At 33.6% G+C, this 16,858-nt stretch overlaps 2 protein-coding genes across 3 annotated transcripts; both read right to left on the reverse strand.

Moving 5' to 3' along the window:
- Positions 1 to 4,852: 4,852 nt before the first annotated feature.
- Positions 4,853 to 7,311, reverse strand: LOC102595809 (cell division control protein 45 homolog). Its single transcript, XM_006339954.2, has one exon. It carries the CDS (start codon positions 6,883 to 6,885, stop codon positions 5,098 to 5,100), a length of 1,788 nt encoding a protein of 595 aa, XP_006340016.1. The 5' UTR covers positions 6,886 to 7,311; the 3' UTR covers positions 4,853 to 5,097.
- Positions 7,312 to 8,646: 1,335 nt separating this feature from the next.
- LOC102596147 (RPM1-interacting protein 4) lies at positions 8,647 to 13,633 on the reverse strand. 2 transcript variants are annotated; one of them, XM_006339956.2, is made up of 4 exons: positions 13,537 to 13,633; positions 10,005 to 10,562; positions 9,148 to 9,327; positions 8,647 to 8,939 (listed from the first exon to the last, which is right to left on the reverse strand). In XM_006339956.2, exons 1-4 carry the CDS (start codon positions 13,540 to 13,542, stop codon positions 8,916 to 8,918), a joined length of 768 nt encoding a protein of 255 aa, XP_006340018.1. In that variant the 5' UTR covers positions 13,543 to 13,633; the 3' UTR covers positions 8,647 to 8,915. The 2 variants fall into 2 exon arrangements, with proteins under 2 accessions (XP_006340018.1, XP_006340017.1); XM_006339955.2 differs by having other exon boundaries at positions 8,668 to 8,939; positions 9,148 to 9,330.
- Positions 13,634 to 16,858: the final 3,225 nt, after the last annotated feature.

Below are 16,858 nucleotides of genomic sequence, written 5' to 3' on the forward strand. Positions count from 1 at the left end.
TAAACCGGATGCTCTATAAGTATCTGGGCAATAAAGGTCGGAACTCTAATTGGATGCTCTATATAAGTATTTGGGCAATAGAGGTCGGAACTCTAATCGGATACTCTATAAAGGTGCCAATGTAGCTGCTGAAAGAGTCCTAATCGATCCACTCTCATAAATGTCCATGGAATGCCATTCATACTTAGTCAATCAATGTAAGTCCTTGGAACCGAATCGAAAATCAAATTCAAATCGTGAAGCCGTAACATCGGGTAAATAAGGATAACTATCATCGGAGCAAGCGTATTGCCTAGCTAAGGCCCAAACTATCAGACTCAAGTCTGCTACACCAGTCTACAAGGATCTAAGTCGGCTGAGCGACGTCGAGGTAAAACTAAGGCCTATTGATTCTGAATCATGCATTTCTAAGACAAACCCTAGTCAAACCTAAACTAAGGGCCAACATGCTTCAAATAAACAGTAAATTAAGCATGCAAGCACTCCACATAGCGAGGAGGGTCAATTAATAACACAAAGCATGCTCACAGTTACCCGATAATTCTCGAAATAGGCCGAAAACATGATTTCCAAACACCTATGCATGATTCAATAACAACCCAACCCAAATCCCAACTAATCAACATGCATCCATATTCTCAAGCTCAATCTAGGAGAGGGAAACCGTAGCCTACCTGTAGGCTGATCACACGCGCTCCAAAATCACTTCTCCGGAGCTTTCCCTTTCCAAACGTCCTCGAAACGCTGCCCCGCTATCAAAAATAGAGTCACAACGTTATTACGGTCGTTTAGACACCAAAATCACAACAAACGGAGACGAGTCAATTTTGGGGTCAAAACGGGAATCGTGGGACCCGCGCTGAAAATTCCGAAATTACCCCAAAAGTAGGTTCTTAACAGCTCCCCGAACTTGTGTTCCCTGATGAGACACAATTCGGGGCTCAGAAACAACACAGTACCAACATACAACCAAAACCCAAATTTTCCTCAAGAACTAAAGAAATGGGACAGCAGCTAATTTAGCATATTTACCAGAAACGGGCGGTCTACAGTAAATTCTGACAACACCACAATGTTCTCCTCGAAAAAATACTCAAGATAGCATCAAAAATCACTGAAATCGGACCTCAAATGGCTGAGAAAACAAGTCTAAAAAATTTCCAAAATCAGGCTCACAAAAAGGGTCGTGGCAGCAGGTATATTACGAAAATTACCTCAAACGGGGACCCCAAATCACTATCCGAGCTCATCAACGGGTTGTCCTCGAAAAATCTCACAACTTTGTCTTTTGAATCGCCCAAATCGGTTGAGAGATGAGAGAGTTATGAGGGTTTAAGTTTGGGGAAAAGTTGCTGATTTTTCTGCATCTTATAGCAGATTTTCTGCACTTTTCCTAAAAACTAAAAACTACGACGGGGTGCTCCGATCTCGTTCGGAACCCCGTGCATGCAAACGATATATGCAACCATACCAAATTCGACATTTCGGACTCAACGGCGCAGTCAAAATTTCCATCAGAGGTCATCTCGATAAAAAGTGAGTCCCGCTTCCAAATGTCAATTTAAGTCAAAAACCACAATAGAGCTCAGAAAAATATCAAAAACCTCCAGACACAAAAGAAGGGTCAATCTAGACCAAACTTGACATTTCGGAGCTAACCGCGCTGACGAAATTTTCATCTGAGCGCGTTTTCCAAGAATGTTAACCAAAGTCAACCTTAAGCCAAATTTCAAAGGCTAAAACACCTAATGATCCAAACTCACATCGAAGGCCTCGATACTCGTGCCAACTATACTACTAGACTAATTTGGCCATTTCGGAGCTGATGGAACCATCAGAATTCTATTCTGAGGTCGTCTTCTTGAACTTTTGATCGAAAAGGATCGTTCAAGGTTCATAAGCTCCAAAACACTAAAACTCGCACCATAACCAAACGAACGGACAAGGTGACCGAACTGTCAGTCCCAGCAAGTCATAAATGACTTGGGGTCGCTACAGGAACGCTCTAAACGACACACAGAATTCAAGGCACAGAAATGACCAGGAGGGTCATTATACAAAAGAAATGTTAATTAAAAATAAAAAAGAATATAATTTTTTTTAATTTCTGACATAGCGCTGACATGACACTAATGTGGCAGCGAGCGTAATACACTACATATTGTGAGAGTGGTGCTACACGTCTCAGGGGGTAAATAAATTCACTTTTACATAGTAAAGGTGTGTAATAGGTCATCATAATAGTTTAGGTATGTAACTGACTTTTCGGGACAAGTTCAGGGGGAATATATGCATTTTCCCTACCTCAACCACCATAAAACTTTTCCTTCGATGGTATCAAAGAAAAAAAAACAATGTTTCACTGAAAACACTACTAGTTACTGCTAGATTCCACAGAGTATATATATATGCTCTAATGGTATTAAGGAGGAAAATGTAGTGATTCAGTGAAAATTAGCTAAATTGATGTTTGAGACCATTAGAGTATATAAATACTCTGAAAAAACAATGCTTCACTGAAAATACTACTAGTTACTATTTGATACACCAAAGTATATATATATACTCTGATGGTATCAAGAGTAATTGTATTTTAATGCGTCAAATGGGGTATGAGGGTAAATAGTTTGGATCATAGATCCATTAAGGGTAAATAGTTTGGGTTGGGTACAACTTTGGTAAATAGTTTCATTATTCCCAATATTTAAGTTATGATAATTGATAAGTTTATCTTTACAACCCATAAAAAGGGTATATATAATGTATAGGTATTGACTATTGAATATCTAGCCATAGCCTAACCCAAAATTACTGCTCAAACAATTTATTAGTGTTATTATTGGTCAAAATAAATTTCTGTCAGTTTCTTGATTTTGGCTAATAGATTGAGAACAACTGATTTACTTTGTTTATTAGTAAACATTCTTAAACCTTGAATGGGTCAACTGGGATTCAACTCATTGTAATAGCTACAATATCTGAAGAACTGAAAGCTTTTGAAACTTAACATGAAGGTCTGAGTGCACAAAGCTAAAATTTGTTATAGTTGGAGTTGGTTATCTGGTTAAATATATTTGAATATATCTTGTTTCTGTATGCTTTAGTATTGTTGAAATCAAGCAGACCTATCACATGCCAAGTGCACTCACAATATACTCATCATCTTTTCAGTTTTAACAGGCTTCAATTTGAAGCGGTAGAGTTGGTGATAGTGCATTTGTGTGCAAAAGGCAAGGCCAATGCTTCAACTGACAATTCAGTTTACAAAGATGACAATGCTGCTGAAGCTGTCCAGGAACAAGTGGCGGCATTGAGATAACAAACAATGTGAACACAACTGCAATTATATCTGGAACCAGAGGTTTAAAGCAGACTCCTGTTGAGAAACAGAGATAAATTTCGCAAAGTCTGATTGCAGTTTTTCCAAGACGATTAAAGTGCAGTACAAGAAGAAAACATGGAGCTGAAGTTGAAGTACAGAATGGAAAGTATTCCTTGCTTTTTCAGAATGGAGAATATGTTTTACACAAAACGGATATAATCAAATAGATGCAATGATGGAAGGAGATGATGAAGACAGTGGCAGTGAAAGAATGAAAAGGATGCCATTAGTAACAGTAAATATAACATAATAACTAAGAAAATGGACAAAATCAGAGAAAGATGACAAATGTGCTGCAGGTGTAGAAAAAGAGAACTAAAATAGTGTTAAAAAGAGGAATGAAGATGATGCTACTGGTAACAGTTAAGATAATGACCAAGAAATGGAAAAAGATTCAGGAACTAGGAAAATGGGGGAAATCTCAATAAAAAAAGAGTCTTGAATCACTCTTCACCGTAGTAGTGTTGCATAAAAAGCAGCTTCTTCCCTTCGCTATAAGCTGAGTTCCTAGAGATACATGAAGATGAATATGAAGGAAATGGAGAAAAAAAGAAAGAAAAATCGGGAGGAAGTACAACACAGATGACCAAGAAATTTGAAAATATGAATAAGAGAAGATTAAGGCAAATGAAGCATCTGAAGTGAAGAGTGAAATGAGCAGGATATGAAAAGAGTAGCCTCCAAAGGCAATCTAAGCAGGACTCAAAAAGCTTTGGCATCCAACGGTCACAAATTGTGACTCACAATGAGAAGGATTCTTAAGAAACAGACTTTAAAGGCACAATTAGGAAGGATCAAAGGAAAATGTGTCCTAAGGTGATACTACCTCCAAATTACCTCCATAGATAAAGATAAGGTGTCTTTTGCAGTAATAGATCAGTTATTTTTACTGATACAGTTGGACAAGGATGAAAAAGAACTTTGAATATTTAAATTGCTTATGATCCATGTTATGTATAGAGCCAACTTCGAGTAATGGTCCAAATTTAAGGGACAATGTTGGCCTTTTTCACTCAAAATCTTATGTTTTGAACTCTTTCTACACACATTTCAAGTTCTCTTACTCTTCTTCAATTCAACAAGAGCTTGAAAACTTTAATGGCTTAATCTTTCCCAGTCAAGCTACGCCATCCAAATTGTGAGGGGAATACCTCTTGAGTACTATCTTTTGCATCAAAAGTCTGCTGAATCACAAGAAGGATCAAAAAATGAAAGGCAATTATCTCATGCAACTACTAGCAGTATGCTGAAGTTAAAGGCAAAGTAAATGTAAGTGGTTCAGTCACCCCAAAATACTAGCTCAAACAATGAAATGAATGACAAAATCATAAAGCTGCATTAATGGTGATAGTCACAATACCTCATAGAACTGATAGTAGCTTCTACAAAATCATTTTAAGATACATAAGATTTATGTGCAAGTACACATTCTTATAGTAAGAAGATCAAACAGAAAGGATACAAAGAGAGTAAGAAGCATAGTGTTACATGATAATAGCTTTGACATGATCAAACTAAATACAAGTGAATAAATTGTTGCAACAACAAATGAAGACAAGCAGCCAACTTGGTTACATACGTGAATTAAGTCCATAGCTAATGATTATTTTGGATGAGTACAATCCAAGGGAGCTTCATCACAGGAGACTACTAAACATCTGAAGAACAGAACTACAGTTAAATGGTAAAAAGAAAGGTTGTTTGAATAAACCTCATTACAAAAGCTTCTCTGTTAGCCTGATCATGAATGAATTGACAGCAACTGCATCCAAAACTATCCATGATGATTCAAATAGTTCATGAAAGAACTCAGCTCCTGTCTCTTCAGCTGAACTTCTGAATGCAAGCCCAAATGCATTTCCTTGGACTGCACCAAGCCGTGGCTTCCCACATATTGCTACAATCAACACTTTACTTCGTTCCTGGGTGTAGCAAATGCAGATCAATGGTTTCATCCTTGCTCCTTTCTCACGTAAAGCATCCATCAAAAAGTAACCAAATTTAGTTAAAGCCTGAGGATGACACAGGAGCTTTGCATCTGCCGAGTCTTCAAGCTTCACCCACCTAAATTTACTCCCACTTCTTATAGAACCTTTCTTGGTAATTGCTGCACTCCCTTGTCTAAGGATTGCCCTTTGAACCTTGATAGCTTGTCGCATTCCAGTTTCCAACTTGTCAAGCTTGGTCAAGGATAATGCATCGTAAGCCTCCCCAAACTGTTTGGAGGCACATGAACCATCTGACTCTACAAATGACTCTAGAAGTGCAGTAACCCCATACACCACATCAGCTGCTGAAACTTTTGAACTATACCCATGGAGAAGCAAGAAACCTCTATAATAGAAATCAGTGAGGCCAAATTCCGGCAAATATTGTTCAAACATGTCCTTCATTCTCCTCTTGATCTCAATGCTCATGTACTGAAACTTTTGTTTGCATTCCTCACGTGCAAAACCCATTCGACCTAAAAGAAGCTGCATCTTCTTAATCCCAGTGTCACTCCATGTCTTCATTTTAGTTGCAATGTAGGATGAACACAACATCGAATCAAACAAGTTCCACTCTTGTAACAACATCAGCCTTGGTTCATACTCATATGCAATCCTTGAAGAATTTGGTGCTGTGACCTTTGTCCCATCCTTGAGAGTAACTGAGGTGATGGAGTCTAAATTGCCTGAACTATTGATATGCTGTTCTAGCTCCATTACCCCAGCCTGATACCGCTCATCGGTTAATCTCTCATGAACAAATTGATCAGTTAAAGCTACACAAGCCAACCAAAGCAATGCATTAGTATTCTTTCTCAAAAAATGGGACAGTTCATACATCAAACAACCAGATGGCTTCCCATGGAAGTTACCCATGTAATAGTATTCCCTCTTCAATTTACCAAAAAGCTTAACAGGGTCACCCTCATTTTCCGCAGAAACCCTCCTCTTCTTCCTCATCCCATCCCCATCTTCCTCCTCACTCTCACTATCATTTTCATCTTCACTATCAGATTCCTCTTCAAACTCATCGTCACTGTTCAAATCACTAGCATTTGCCAAGGCAGAAACATCAAAATCATACGCTAAATCAGCCTGCTGCTCATCATCCCCCGTGTATAACACGATAACCCTATCATTCTGGTTACTCAAATTATGCAAGTGTATAGGCCTATGACTATCCACTACAAAAACACGTGCTAAGGGACCAACTTGTAGAATCTTCTTAAGATCCCTTTGACACCCCCAATTAATCAGCAAAATTGTAATTGGCTCATCAGCAGCTGCCCCCAGATTATCCCCAGTATACTTATAAATCTCTTTAAAACTGGAAACTGGGTAACAAGCATATCTAACAGAATCAGATTCAAGAACATGTCCTATTATCCTGAGAGCGCAGAGTGAATCTACATCAGAAGTTGAGGGGAAAACTAGCAGCGGTGACGTAGAAGCTGAAGCTAGAGCTGAATCCCGCAACCGAGTGTAAAATGACTCAATACTTTGCTCTCTCACCATAACTTCACCAACCTAGTTACAAAAACAATTCCAGAATATACAAATTTCTAGCCAGCGCCACAGCTTAAATCGCATGAAACAAAATGTATCAGATCTGGAATTATTTGGATGACTGATGACTGAGGTGGTTTTGCAGTTATGGTGAAAGAAAATTGGAAAAGAAAGATAAGGGGAGGGTTTATTCTTGAATTGGAGAGTAAATTAGGGTATGGAAGAAATACCTGAAAATGATATTGAGTTCTGCCATTAATGGTGAGCAGAGAGAAATAAAGGAACAGCGAAAGTATAGGAGGGAGAAAGAAATTGAATCTTGAAATTGGCATTATACAATTGCTTTGAATTTCGAATTTTGGAGGAGCGCCAAATTTTGGCGGCGAATTTGAGTTTTTTTCGCTCGCTTAAAACTTACTATACTTTGTGTTTTGACTTGACCTGCTAAACTCATGTGACTCTCTTTGCTTTAGCTGTTTTTATATCTTTTCCTTTTGGGCTAATTGTAGATTCCACCCTAGACTTTTGCTATAATGCATACTTCCCCAATATTTTATGCTAATCTCATTAGCCATTTCTTAACAAACTATTACCCCCTCAATTTTTTATTTCTAAAAGTGTTTGATAAATTTGAAAAATAAGTTAGAAAGTGTTTGATAAACAAGGTGAAAAATGACATAAAATAAGTTAAAAATCAAAAGTACATCTCCCTTACTTTTTATTTTTTTACTTAAAAGTCATTTAAATTTGATTTTTTAATTTTTGATTTAAAAACTATTTTTTTAAGCCAATTCAAATGGTGTCTTAGCGTGTGTATTTTTTATCCAAGGATGAACCTTCGTTTTTAGGCTAATGTGGATCTTCTTAGTAGTTCTTGTCCATCTTCCGAATCATGCGACTATTTATTCTTTTGGTTAGTTTTGGATAATCGGTTAGAGTTAGAGTTTGGCTTGTTTAGAAGTTTTTGTATGATAACTTTTGGGTCTCGGCGGATTTTTTTAATGTTGATTTATTTATGTATTTAATTGTAAGTATTCATTTTTTATTTATAAATTTAGTTAAATTTAAATATTGTTTTAAATTGGCTAAGTCTTGGTTTCGATGAATCTCGCATCGGAAGGATAGTGTAAGTGTCATTCACGATCATTTGGATTCTGACAAAAACGCTTTTAAAAAAACACATTTCAATATAATGGGGTGTGACACTTTTGAATAAAACACATTTCAAACTAATGGGTTGTAACAAAAGTACTTTTGGAAAAACACATTTCAAAATAAATTGATTTTACAAGTTTGACCAGATATATTGTAGAAACATATAAGATGAAAAGTTATAAATTGAGATGCCAACCTATGAAGTATTATTTCTCTTGACTTTATAAGCTTCTTCAAAATATTCTTTTCAGTTTATAAGCACTTTTTATAATCTGTTTGACCAAACTTCTAAAATTACCTCATTTTGAAAAGTAAATGACATTAAAGAAGATCACAAAGTCTATTTTAAATTTACCCTAGATACAACATCCTTGGATATAGGAAATGTGTAATTCTCCTAAAAAAAATTTAAATTTACCCTAGATGCAACATCCTTGGATATAGGAAATGTGTAATTCTCCTAAAAAAAATCATCATATAAGTTAAATAATTGTGATTTACAACAACTTTTTAACACGATATAAATATTTGAATTTTACTAAAAAGCACAGGAATCAACTTCAAATTCATGGATAATTAGATACTTTAAACCTCATAATTCAAAATGCAGAATTCTTTTTGAGAAGAAGAAATTAATAGTTGAGCAGTAATCAAATACTATTATAAGCATTTGCATTGCACACACAAAATTGAGAAAACAATAAAAATCTGCAACATACAAATAGAAGTACAAGAAAAAGACTACAAGTTGACAATACAATTGCAGAATTCTGTGGGAACACAGTACAAATGAATTACTCTAATATATTGCACAAGTAATTTGTTGAGCTATTTACACATCCCCTGGCTGTTTCAGAATAAAATCAAGGTCCTCCCTTGCATAATTACCAGGGACAACAACACCACTTCTGCAGAACAAAGACACAAAAATAAGAACCATTAGCTAAACAAATAAGAGGCAAATTCAGGAACTAGATTGAGAATGAATCGAATACAATTCAATTTGTTTTTGTCAATATACGTACATAATTGTAAGTCGAAAAAAGATAAGTTATGTTTGAACCTATAGAAGTTGTCCTAGATCGAATATAATACAGGGGAAGTGATTTACTGTACCATTTGCTTTTCCTCTGAGTTATGCTTTTGTGTGTTGTTAGATGCTCTACTAGGTGTCCCCGATGGATTTCCTTGCTTTTCCTCTCGCACCTTGTTGAAAATGTGTGTGTAGTTGTCAGCTGATTGAGGATCATTCTCGTCCCACTCCCCGAATCTTGGAACTGCAGCACCTCTATCAGACTGCTGGAAGACAGATCGAAAAAAACCACTTTAAGTAAGAATTCACATCTCAAATTAATGGAATCAACAAACTAAATTCATGTCAGGTCAACCTCAACAGCTTGTGGATTAAAGTTGTATAAGAATTTATATGCTTCTTGAAAGCAGTAAGCCTTCAAAACAATGACAATTTTGTGTGGATTATCACCCTTCCCTTCTTAGAAACAACAACTAAGTTATCAGTTTTATCTCAAAAGTCATTAAAGATCCAACCTTCAAATTGGAGTACTTAGTTTCTAGCTGAGACCTGAGTGACTATATTATCTAAGAAATTAAGTGTAACAACTTGTTATTTAACCTATATACATACGCTAACATCGCAATGTCCTTTTTTTCACTACTCCTCATTAATGTATCTAACATTGCATTATTTTCCAAGCCACTAATTATAGACGATTACTCATATTATCTTTTCAAGGACCTGACAATATAAAAGTTGTTTCACACTATCAAGAAGTTAAACTCAAAGCATATATGATGTCATCAGATCAAGAACATAGGAGTTGCTGACATTGAAAAGGTACCAACCAAATATGATGTGTATAGACATAACTATAATCAAAAGGCAAAGAATAAGCAAGTGAGATGCAACATGATACTCTAATATATATATATATTTATAGGGGGTGAAAACGTACATTCTCTTGCTTAACTTTGGACCTTCCAGGAGTACCGTGACTACTATCATAAGAATTATTGTTCTTTCCTTCCCAAGCAGGAGATGCAACACCTCTTCCAGCATTATTAACCTTTGCCTGGTAATGTGGATGCAGCGGTGATTTATCAAAGCTATGTTCAGATCCTATACTTTGTCTGCCAGTTCGACCAGAATTTGATCCACGACCACGTTGATGAGATGGCTCATTGGCACCTTTCCTTCCCATATTCTCGTTACGTGCTGGAGAATTAGCATACTGCCGGAATTCACCATCTTCTTTACTTAGTCTATGTTCCCGCGTTTGCCTAGCTGGTCCACCACGCCCAATTGGTGGTTCCTCTGTTTGTTTTTTAGGCTTGGATTGAGGAGCAACTTCAGGTGGTGGAGCAAGATTAGGAAACATATCTGGATTCTCTTCGGGATCATTGGGATTCATGATCTTTCCAGTACCACGAGTTTGCCTTGCTTTTTCAAAATACACAGTATAGGGCGTGTTATCGTCATTTTCCCAATTGCCGAACTTTGGGACATTTGGACGCTGCAGAAACAGTTGGACGAAATTTCAACATAGTTTTTTATTGCAGATTTCTGCAATCTGCAATTGATCATAACACAAGCAATCACTATGCCAAAAAACCGGTAATTAATTAATGACAATAGCTTAATTGTTGTTAAATATATATTTAATGGCAATTATGCTCTTTGTAAATGTGCCTAAAGCATATAAGATATTGAATCTAATGTCAGTAAAGCCTTTAACACTCTGTTAATGTGTATATTTATTATCGCTAAAAACTGTTTTGTTGTTGTGAATCTAACTCTTGATTTATTTGGAAACTTGCTAGATAGTCACATCAGATAAACTCACTAGCACTCCTGGTATATATAAAACTCATCTTTATTTTTGATTGATGGATTTCCAATTTGGAGCCTAGCTGAAAATTGTGTGTAAATCTACTACCACTTCACTATAGTCTTTGCATTCAAACACTGGAATTATCGCTCTTTATTGCCATTAGTTTCTAAATTCAATCAGGTGAAACTCATAGCTTATATGTTTGGTGGATTTTTTCTTGGGCGTGCACATATTACGTAACTATACATGTAACAAAAAAAAAATCAACAAAATGGCTAAATGTATATATAATGTATCAATATTGAATAAATAATATATAATCATGAAAATCTATTGTATAACTATGTATTAAAAATGTATATACATCCATAGTTGTTGTTTATACACACATTTTTACATTGCATAAACTATTGATGTGAGGCCTAAGTTAAGGCAGGAAGTTAAAAGTGTATAATGCTTATTATATCAATTCACCTAAGATCTATTAATAGCCGTTCTTTTTATATGTTAAGGCATCTCCAACCCTATCATCTATTTTACTTTCCAAATATAGAGTTCTCTCTTTCTTCAATTTCAATCCAATTCTCTATTTTATTCTCTAACAAAGAATTTTTTCTCTCTCTTCTCAATATTATATTATTATTTATATTTCATTATTATTTTCTTATTTCATAATATAATTGTCTGTCTTTCTTTCTTTCTTTCAAATAATCACTTTATATAATTTTCATGCATATAAAAAAATTATTTTTTTCAAATTTTTTATTTAATTTAAAATTTTATTTTATTCTAAATTTCTAAATAACATAAATTGCAAATAAATATTACTCCATATAATATACAAATTAGTGGACATAAATTGCAACGGAAATTGTTGTGATAAAATTATTATGTTATGTATTGTGTTGTTATCTCGTATTTAAATTATTATATTATGTATTGTATTTTTAAATGAAATTTTTCATCTTATCATTTCAATTTTGTGCATTCATCTGAGTGACAATTAATAATAATATCAAATTATATTAAAGTGAAGAAAATAAAATTAAAATTAAAATATTATTAATTCGGGATGAAAATAGTATATATAAAATAATGTATTTTTAAAAATATTATATTACATCTAAAAAGAATTACGTATATTAAATATTTAATTAATGGTCTTATATGAAAAATAATGTAATAACTATAAAATAATAAAAATAATAATAAAATAAACAAAAAGTAAAATAGAGAAAGTGAATAGTAGTTCTCCAAACTTTTTACCTCTCTAAAATGGAGAATAAAGAGTGAAATGGAGGGTGGATGGAGAACTCATTCTCTATTTTACTCTCCAAATATAGAGAATAGAGAGTAAAATAGAATTGGATTGGAAATGGTCTTAGTTTTTCTGTTCAATGTCTATAAAATAATTAATAGGAGTATGCAAATTACTATTAACTCATCGCTGAAATTAATTAGATCCAAGGACTTAAAACTAAGAAAGAAAAACATATGAGGGTATGTTTCGTATAAAGAAAAATATTTAAAGCAAAATCAATGGCCTTCACGTCTCTCACTAATTGATGGTAAAATTGTTGATTCAATTGATGAAATGGAAACTTATCTAAGCTCTAGTAATTTATCTTTGGCTACTTTTGCTTCCCTTCTCATTAAATTTGTGTGATTAATTATTTTGAAGAATTGGATCAAAAGGCAAAGTCCCAGCGAAATGCACTTCGCTTGAAACAATAATGACCATTTGATAATTGAATTATTTTGATAATGAATTTTAACTGATCAATAGACGTTTTGTCTAATTTTCTCCTCCTTTCCCCTAACTATATAAGTGACTCTTAACATCAATTCCCACCTTAGTGTATTTAGCAATTCATTTCTTAATTCACTAGACACTTATCAAGCACGGGCGGATCTAGAGGGATCGGAAGGGGGTCGTCCGAACTTTCTAGATATTAAAAAATTACACGGTATATATAAGATACTTTTAATTTTTTTCTATGTATATATATATAGATTGATTTTGAACCGTTTGAACATAAGATTAGATGTTGGCTTAATGATTGAGGAGTTCAAAATTCACCTTGAGGTTTCAAGTCTCAAGCACTACATTTTTATTTTTCAAACTCTTAGTAAAATTCTTGGATCTATCCACCATTATAATCAAGTTTAACCTCCAATATTGACTATCAAATTCATAAAACAAAATTGAAGCAAAAGCAGAAAACAGCATATATAATGAATACAAATGTGTTATTGGAGGCTCTCTATTTAATATGAGAGAAGACGGCCGGTCCCTAAGAAAGTAAATAAAAAGACCAACTCCCTAGTGAAATATTACCTACCACACCAATCAACATAACTCCACATTAAATACATGATCATCTTTTATAGCTTCAACCCAAATTTTATTTTGAATAGACTTAATCATATATAATATGTCTCACTTAATTAGGTGAATTTAGAGAAAAGTAAATGATAATTTGTTGTAAAACTTTTGAAATAGATTCAATATGCTACAACAACCAGATTTGTATGTTTTGTGTCTGTTTGAAACAAAATTATCATGATGATGTACTAATAAAAGAATAAAAGTAGATAATGAATTGAGAGATGAACAACAAAATTAGAAAGGGAGAAGAAGAAATAAAAAACGTACAGCCATTGTGGTTCACCAAATGAATAATCAGCCTCCAGAGAGAAAAAGAGATGGAGATGAGAATTAAAGAAGAAATTGTTAGCTACTACTAATAATTATAATGAAAGAGAGGTTGATCAACCATTGACCGGCGCCACCGGTAATGCTTTGACTATTCTTCTCTTACGTACTCTTCCTCTCTTACTAGTTACTACCCTACCTCATGCATTTACCACACATTTTTTTTTCTTATCTTAATTGACATATATAAATTATAAATAGAATGTTAATAATATATTTATGTAATATGTAATGAAGTAACAATGTAAAATAATGAAAATTTTCAATAAAAAATATATAATATAAAGTTAAAATAATAAAACTTGGCTCAAGATTTTGAAGAGTTGATATAATGATATCGAAATAGTGTTGAGTTGAATTTGATAAGTTGATATAATGATATTAAAATAATGTTGACTTGTTGCGATGCTTGAAATTTTAAGAAGACACTAAAAGTAGATAGACAACTACTAGATTTTTACATGATGCAAAAGGTTTGATCATTTGGAAGACTTCAGGAGAATGAAAAATGTAAATGTAAGAATAATAATGTGAATTCATGTTAATCGATATAAATAAAACAACAAAATAGGTAGTCGTTATCTAAAAACTATTCCATTTCTCTTTTCAAATTTAACCATATATAAGATTTTTATAACAATATATATATATATATATATATATATATATATGTAGAATACATCTATAAAAAGAGTGGATCTCCAAAAGAATTGAAGCTTCAAATCATTACTTTAGTGGTCATATAATCGAGCCGGTCCATACTCTAGCTCCATTTGGCCTTTATTTTTCATTTTTGTCCCACATCTATTTTCCATCCAAAAAGAAAACGTATTGACCAACTCATTCCACATATTTGGCTTTCCTGTCCATACAAACATCCTACCCCTTAAATTATATGTTTTGTCTCACCATTTTATTCCTATATATTGCTACAAAAAAAAATGGGTGTGACTAATTTAGAATCATAATATGTTATTCCACACAATCTTAAATGTCCAGATGATGGTTTAATATGTTACAAAAACTGATATTGAGGAGGAAGAAAGACTTGGACAAGATATCGATATCAATATTGTCCGTATACATACTTTTTAATACAAGTAAATTTTTTTCAGGATAAATCCAAATTAAATAACTAAACTATTTGGGAAGACTTATTTAGTTTATAGAAGTTTAGTAATCAAGAAAAGTCGTTCTTTTTTAAGAATAATTAATATAAATAATATAATCTATTAAATTTAGGATTAAAAGAAGAAAAAAAAGAAAAGAGGAGGTTAGGTCAAGCAAAGTCAAAACACGTTTTGGAATACAAGAAATGGCATTTGGTAGGTTATCAAGCTGGGCTGACTAGTCTTTCCCAATTATATACCCTCCCTCAGTCTTTTTTCAGTTGTTATATTGTACTTTTTGAGAGTTAATTGACTAATTTTTAAAGCTAAATTAGATTACATTAATTCGATATTTTAAAATAAAATTCTTAGATATTCAAAAACTATATGGAAAGTACTATAAATTACAACTTTTTTCATATTAATATGATTTAAAAAATACTATCTTAAAATATTAGTCAAAATTCATACATTTGACCCTAAAAAATAAGATTATGACAACTAAGACTGAACGAAGAAAATATAGTATTTTCTAAAATAGATGCAGCAATTGTCTATAAAAAGTCGAGGAAGACTGAAGAACAACCGAGTCACTAAGGGCTAAGGCTTGGTCTTGAGTACCGCGTGACCATCTCCGCTCCATTGACTTCGTCGTTCAATTACATGACCCTATCACTTTCTAACACAATTTGACTAGTAATATATTTGCATTTTGACACATTATAATAGTGCCTTATATGTATGCCTCTTATATTAAAAAAAAATTCAAATATTTCATCAGCTATTAGAAATGACTCATTCACCTAATTCGTTGTTGGGTATTTACCTTGATTTTCAAGCAGAATAATAGGTTTTCCTTTTCCTAAAAGTAAAGGACAAAGTCTTCATATTTGGCTAGTCATTTTTCTTATAGAAAAATGTTTATCACTCTATAAATAGAGGTTCATTCATTTTAACTTGATAACATTCACAATGAAGCCCTAGAGGCTTTGCGAGTTTTGTTTAAGGGGAGAATTATTGGGATACAAATGATATATTTATCACTTAGGTGAACTTTTTTTTTTATTACTAGTGAATTGTGTGAGATTATTTCTCTCAATATTTTGTACTCTCATATTTATATAGTGAATTGTTCATCTTCTTTTGTGGATATAGGTTTGTTGATCAAACCATGTTAAATGTTTTTATCTCTTTTGATATATTACTCGTTTGTTTTCCTACTCATGATCTTTCAAGATTTGTTCTGCTAGCTTTCGCATGACACATAATTATTTCCATCACAACACCTATGCCACTACCACTATCAAAAGTATTCATTTATGCCACTATATTTTAACGAAAATCATAGTTGATTATAAATACTAAGATTAGACACCTGACCTCTAAATAGAAGTTCACGTGACTTTATGGTCCCACCAAATTAAAATCCATTCCAATTAAATTAACACCCCCTGAATTGAACCCGACCCACTTCCCTTTTAATCGAAAACAGACCACCCTCTTTGTCTTCTGCTCCGGTAAATTGAACCAACCAGCAATGTTGATGGTTGCTCTGGTTCACTAAAGCTAGAAGCTCCTTGCCTGAGTTTATAGTGAAGATGACAAAGGGGGCTGGCTGGTTTTGAGTTAAAAGGGAAGTGGGTTGGGTTCCTCCTGTGGCGGGTTGATTAAATTGGGATAAGTTTAAAATTTGGTGAAATAAGAGAGTGATGTGAACCTCTAATTGTAAGCTACATGACCAATTCTGGTAGTTGATTAAAAATTGTCTATACTTTTCGTCAATATATAGTGGCATAAATGGACACTTTGAGTAATTTAAATAGGGATGACAATGGAGCCGGGTGAATATGGGACAGGAAGGGTTGAAGGCTATGTGGGGCAGGCCGGGTTGAAGGCTATGGGTGCGGGGTTGGGTTGAAGTACTTTAACAAATTATGCGGGGGCGAAGCGAGGCAGATTGCGGGTTTGTACAAGTTTGTGCAGATTTTAATTTAATTTAATTTTTTAAAATTTGAATCACAAATTTTATTTTATATATTAATTCCCATTCTCATACAGTTACGAAGATTGAGCTAAATATGAAACCATGTACATTTACGAATAAAAAAATATACTCGATAAAGGGATCAGAAAATGAGAATTTTCAAATGATA

The sequence above is a fragment of the Solanum tuberosum genome, unplaced genomic scaffold (assembly GCF_000226075.1).
Source record: "Solanum tuberosum cultivar DM 1-3 516 R44 unplaced genomic scaffold, SolTub_3.0 scf00013, whole genome shotgun sequence".
Taxonomy (NCBI): Eukaryota; Viridiplantae; Streptophyta; class Magnoliopsida; order Solanales; family Solanaceae; genus Solanum; species Solanum tuberosum.

What these genes read in the sequence shown, in the direction of transcription:
- LOC102595809 (XM_006339954.2), bottom strand. Translation starts at nt 6,885, where the DNA reads ATGGTGAGAGAGCAAAGTATTGAGTCATTTTACACTCGGTTGCGGGAT.
- LOC102596147 (XM_006339955.2), bottom strand. An exon ending in CCAAAGTTAAGCAAGAGAAT is followed by an intron (nt 9,331 to 10,004) that starts GTACGTTTTCAC and finishes TCTGTCTTCCAG; the next exon opens with CAGTCTGATAGAGGTGCTGC. An exon ending in ACTCAGAGGAAAAGCAAATG is followed by an intron (nt 8,940 to 9,147) that starts GTACAGTAAATC and finishes TTTGTTCTGCAG; the next exon opens with AAGTGGTGTTGTTGTCCCTG.